This window comes from Teleopsis dalmanni, unplaced genomic scaffold, assembly GCF_002237135.1.
Source record: "Teleopsis dalmanni isolate 2A unplaced genomic scaffold, ASM223713v2 unscaffolded_contig_2904, whole genome shotgun sequence".
In the NCBI taxonomy this organism is placed as follows: domain Eukaryota; kingdom Metazoa; phylum Arthropoda; class Insecta; order Diptera; family Diopsidae; genus Teleopsis; species Teleopsis dalmanni.
Window position 1 is genome coordinate 1 of NW_024034286.1, and position 6,029 is coordinate 6,029.

Sequence of the window (6,029 nt, forward strand, 5' to 3'; positions counted from 1 at the left end):
TACGGTTTCAGGTGCGGCGGTCCTTGTTATAAGCAGCTCAATACCCATCGTCCTCATGGCCATGGAACGGAGGCAAGCATGGTTAAGCCGCCAAAGCAACGAAAACAGCAGCGTAGCCACAAATTATCGGGAACACACAATGATAGAGTGGCAAAGTCGGTGGACTAACGAAACTAGTGGTAGGTGGACTGCAAGACTCATCCCGGACTTATCCAGCCATTGAGAACACTACAAAGAGAAGCTCAGGCGAGGAAAAGCTATTTACCTGACAAGTATGCGTCTCGCGAGGAGCGTACGGGTACTTTCGCAAATATCTGTACCGATGAAAATTCGAGAGAGCAAGTTGCAAATCTATGGCGATGCTGATCGACCGATGTAACACACTCTTCTTTTGAATGCAATCAATGGTTATATTATTATTATTATTATTATTATTATTATTATTATTATTATTATTATTATTATTATTATTATTATTATTATTATTCCCCCTGCGGGATAGGGGTTAGAATATTCCCGTGGTAAGGCATGCCTGTCGTACGAGGCGACTAAAATCCAGCCATCGAGGGACACCCAAGTGTGCAGAGAGTGACTGCAGCTGTGCACCACCGAGGGACACGGACGAGTGCACTGTTTTAAGAGAAGGCAGCTGCACCAACGATGGAGTTCCTTCACGTCCAACATAAACACTATGTTAAGATGATGGCAAAAAACGCATGCCGAAACAGGCAATGCACATCAGCTATGAATTCAGGGTTCATACACCCATGGCATACTGGAAATAAACAACGATAACGATGACTTTGGGCTGGCGGATGTGGTATTCTGTTACCTGAGTATATGAGAGTGACATCTCATAGAAATGGCTTTCAGGTTAATGCTGCATCTTCCTCCGTCCTTTTAAAACTTGGCAAGTCTCCAAGTACGTTCGATGTTTCGTCACCGTTAAGTTGGTGGTATAGGCTCAGTTGAGAGTACTCCTGACCTGCGCCAGATTCTGGCTCTGAACACAATCTCCCATAAGGAATTGTGTCAACCCTCGCATGGCCTCCCTGCTTCGCATAGATAACCATGGGGATCGTTACGAGCGACTATACAACCGAACATCGATAGCGGCTAGGAGTTTGGACCCAAAAATCATGACAAATGAAAAAACAAATACACAAAATCTAACGGAAGCGCCATCGCAAGATGGCCCAGGGAAGTCCGCATCGGACAGTGGCACGCCAAACGTGCCATCACAAATGAAGGAGGTTCCCGTCTCACCGAGCGATGAATACATCCAAACCCTGAGAAGGGAAGAGGAGCAGACACTAGGAAAGTGTATAGCCGCCTTAATGAAGATAAAAAATGGCATAATGCGGCAAAAAAATGTCTCGCTAGATATTAAAGATGGCGTAAACGAACTGCAAACGCACTTCGAAAACATGGGCTACTATAGCCGATGCTGGATCAAGGCAGTGGCGAAAAAAGCACGAAGAGAAGCAAATGTGGTAGACACACCAAACGTGCATAGACAAAAGCGCATGGCGACAAGTCCTGCTGCGCAAAACACAGGAAATGAGAGCGCCAAAAAGAGCAGACAAGATAAGCCTGAGGAATGGCAAACCGTAAATCGGAAGAAGCTCAAAACCCCCAAAAAAAGAGAAATAAATGGGACGCCCATAACTACGAAAAGACCAGACAAAATAAATGTCGGTACAAAGAAAGCTGAAAAGAAAACTAAGCCAGAAGCAAAGAGACCCAGGCCCAATAAGGACAGAGGCCCAAAGACGGAAGCAGTCCTCATAAAACCGACGGGAAGTCAAACTTATGCGGACATTTTAAAGAACCTCCGTTCGAATGTCAAGCCGGATGACTCGAAAGTCAAAATTCGAGCAGTCCGCAAGACAATGTCGGGAGCTCTGCTATTAGAGCTTGACAAGGGGACCAAGGCAAGCTTAGAGTTCTGCGATGAAATAAGGAGTGCTTTGCAAGAAACGGCGGAGGTAACTGGTCTGATACCGAAAACCACCATAGAGATAAGAGATCTCGATGCGCTTACTACAACGACGGAAGTCGAAGAAGCGGTTAAACGACTCCTTCCAAGCGGAAGCGATCAGTTGAAGGTGACCGTCACCAAACCAAATAACAAAGAACTGGTCAGAGCTTACGTGCAATTACCCACCGTAGCAGCTGATAAGCTTCTCGAGACAGGCTCGATCATTATTGGATGGATCAGAGCAAAAAAGCGGACGCGCACCGAAACAAAGCGTTGCTTCAGGTGCCTTGGTGTAGGACATGTACAGAGAAATTGCAAGGGTCCAGATAGAACAAACCTCTGCATCAAATGTGGCGCACCTGGACACAAACTAAAGGAGTGCACAAACTCTCCGAAGTGCTGCGTCTGTACTGACGCTGGCCTCAAAACCGTCGATCACATTGCTGCATCTGGCAAATGTGCATCGGTAAAGGCCCAAAGATGATGAGATTTTTGCAAGCAAATATGCACCGAAGCAGGACAGCAGACGCCCTTATATCACAACTCATACATGAGCGGAACGCGGATGTTGTCATAATTAGCGAACAATATGGAGAAATCAGTTGCGGTACCTTCTTGGCTGACTGCAGTGGAACTGCAGCCATCTGGCTGCCATGCGCCGAGAAATTCTCTTTCTCAGCCAGTGGTGCCGGAGACGGACACGTTTGGGTTCGAAATCGCAACTTTACCTTAATGAGCTGCTATCTTACACCGAGCGACAGTATTGGCCAATTCCAGATGAAACTGGACGCAATCGAAGATTGCGTCCTCCAAATGGGTGGAAACTTTATTATAGCAGGCGACTTCAATTCGAAGGCCATTGAATGGGGCATGATGACCACAAATCCCAGAGGTAGGCGAGTGCTTGACATGGCGGCCAGATTGGGACTTGTAGTCGCTAACAGAGGGATGTCGCCCACCTTTCGCAGACCAGGATGCGAAGGCACTATTCCAGACATCACGTTAGTGTCGGAGAAGATAGCTGGTACGCTAAAGGAATGGTCAGTTCTCGAGGACTACACGGGGATTGGTGGACTGAAGAAATTGCTGAACTTCGAAGGGTCTGTCTCCAAATGCGGAGGAGAAGGACCAGGGCCAGAACACGGAGAGATGCCACGGCAGAAAGCGAAGCATTAAAGGCAGCTAGGAAGGCATTAAAGATCGCTATTTCCAAAAGTAAGAAAAGAAAATGGGAAGAGTTACGTGAAGACGTAAATAACGACCCTTGGGGACTTGGCTACAAGATCGTCATGCGAAAAATAGGTGCCTTGGCGCCAGTTCCTGAATTGGAAGAAAATGTGATGGATAACATCGTAAATTCTCTTTTTCCGGATCATGAAATACGCAGAGACTGTGAAAGGGTACTCACCGATGATCCACCGCTTTTTACGGAAGAGGAACTTAAAACCGCAGCACGTTCTCTGAAGAATAACAAAGCCCCAGGACCGGACGGTGTCCCATCTGAGGCGATTAAGCTGATAGCAGACGACCGCCCACAATCCCTGCTTGAAATGTTTAACTCTTGTCTGAAGGAAGGCATTTTTCCAGAGCCCTGGAAAAAGCAGCAACTAACCCTAATTAGCAAAGGAAAGGGCAACCCCGAGATGCCAAATGCATACCGACCACTTTGTATGCTCGACACATCAGGGAAACTGCTGGAACGACTACTAAAACCGCGTATAGCAGCATCCATTGAGAGCGCTGGGGGACTATCCACCAGACAGCACGGTTTCCGGCCAGGAAAGTCCACCATTGGAGCTATCGCTGATGTGGCGGCAACCGTAGAAGCCGCACAATGTGGAAATGCTTACTCGAAGCGTATAGTACTTCTGGCGGCTCTAGACATTAGGAATGCGTTCAACAGCCTACAATGGACCGATGTGATCAACGCCCTTGAAGGACGCTTTAATACACCGATGTACTTGATGCGAATGATCCGCAGCTACCTTAGCGATAGAGAGCTTCTCTATCACACAAGGAGTGGTACAAAAACTAAGAAGATCACCTCCGGAGCAGCGCAGGGCTCCGTTCTTGGCCCTGATCTATGGAATGCGAGCTACGATGAAATATTCTCCATTGAAATGCCGGACAACGTACACCTAGTAGGCTTTGCCGATGATGTAGCCGCAGTCATCACAGCACGAAATGTAACCGAAGCACAGTTCAGACTAAATCAGGTCATGCTACGCACGATGGAATGGATGGATGACCGCGGTCTAAAGCTAGCAACTGAGAAGACAGAACTCATTATATTAACGAAACAGCAAATACCCTTGGAAATTGAAATGCGGGTATGGAACTCTACCATTAAAACGTCCAAGGAAATGAAATATCTGGGCATCCAGCTGGACTCCAGGATGTCGTTTTGGGCCCAGATAAAACATGCAGGTGAAAAGGCTTCAAAGGCCTCAGCGTCCTTAAGCAAGCTAATGGCAAACGTTGGCGGCCCAACAGAAGACAAGCGAAAACTGCTAATGACAGTTGTGAACGCGATTCTGCTCTACGGTTCTGAAGTATGGTCTAATGCATTACAGATTAACCAGAAGCGAAATGCGCTCGAAAAAATCCAGAGAACAACGGCACTCAGGGTAGCATCTGCATACCGTACGGTTTCAGGTGCGGCGGTCCTTGTTATAAGCAGCTCAATACCCATCGACCTCATGGCCATGGAACGGAGGCAAGCATGGTTAAGCCGCCAAAGCAACGAAAACAGCAGCGTAGCTACAAATTATCGGGAACACACAATGATAGAGTGGCAAAGTCGGTGGACTAACGAAACTAGTGGTAGGTGGACTGCAAGACTCATCCCGGACTTAGTCGCCTGGACCACAAGGAAGTTCGGCGAGGTAAACTATTACCTGACACAATTCTTCTCCGGGCACGGGTACTTCGGCAAATATCTGTACCGGATGAATATTCGAGAGGAGCAGAGTTGCATCTATGGCGATGCTGATGTCGACGATGTAGAACACACGTTTTTTGAATGCAATCAATGGTTAATCGAGAGAACCAACCTGCAAGCACAGATAGGCGGCATTTGGACCCCGGAAAATGTAGTACCCTTACTACTAGCAAGTGAAAACAACTGGAACGTGGTGGCGAGGCACGTGGAGGCAGTACTTCGCGCAAAAAAGAGGCGCCTGGACGCAGGTACAACAGCAGCGACGTAAGATTATATCTTACAATCAGGATGTGCATGACCTGAAACAATACCTAGTGGTGGTTCCGGGTCATGTGCTTCATCCTGGAAAGGGGAGTTTTTTAGCATGTCAGCGATTAGCGCGAACCGTGCACTACCCACAGAAAGACGTTTTCTGCGGGTGTGTGTAGACATTTTTTGTTCCCCAGCCTCGAAATACAAAAAAAAATTATTATTATTATTATTATTATTATTATTATTATTATTATTATTATTATTATTATTATTATTATTATTATTATTAACTTATTATGAATTATTATTCATTATTATTATTATTCATTATTGTTATTATTCATTATTTATTATTCATTATTATTATTATTCATTATTGTTATTATTGATTATTATTGTTATTCATTGTTATTATTATTCATTATTATTATTATTATTATTCATTATTATTATTATTCATTATTCATTATTATTATTATTCATTATTCATTATTATTATTATTCATTATTCATTATTATTATTATTCATTATTATTATTGTTCGTTATTATTATTATTCATTATTCATTATTATTATTATTATTATTATTCATTATTCATTATTATTATTATTCATTATTCATTATTCATTATTCATTATTCATTATTCATTATTCATTATTCATTATTCATTATTCATTATTCATTATTCATTATTCATTATTCATTATTATTATTATTCATTATTATTATTATTCGTTATTATTATTATTTATTATTATTATTCATTATTATTATTATTCATTATTGTTATTATTCATTATTATTATTATTATTCATTATTATTATTATTATTCCTTATTATTATTATTATTC

General features: G+C 43.2%; 1 protein-coding gene across 1 annotated transcript; it reads left to right on the forward strand.

Moving 5' to 3' along the window:
• The first annotated feature begins 2,485 nt into the window (after window positions 1-2,485).
• LOC119664908 lies at window positions 2,486-3,157 on the forward strand. The gene has a single exon (XM_038074255.1). The coding sequence runs from the start codon at window positions 2,486-2,488 to the stop codon at window positions 3,155-3,157; it is 672 nt and encodes a 223-aa protein (XP_037930183.1).
• The last annotated feature ends 2,872 nt before the right edge of the window (window positions 3,158-6,029 follow it).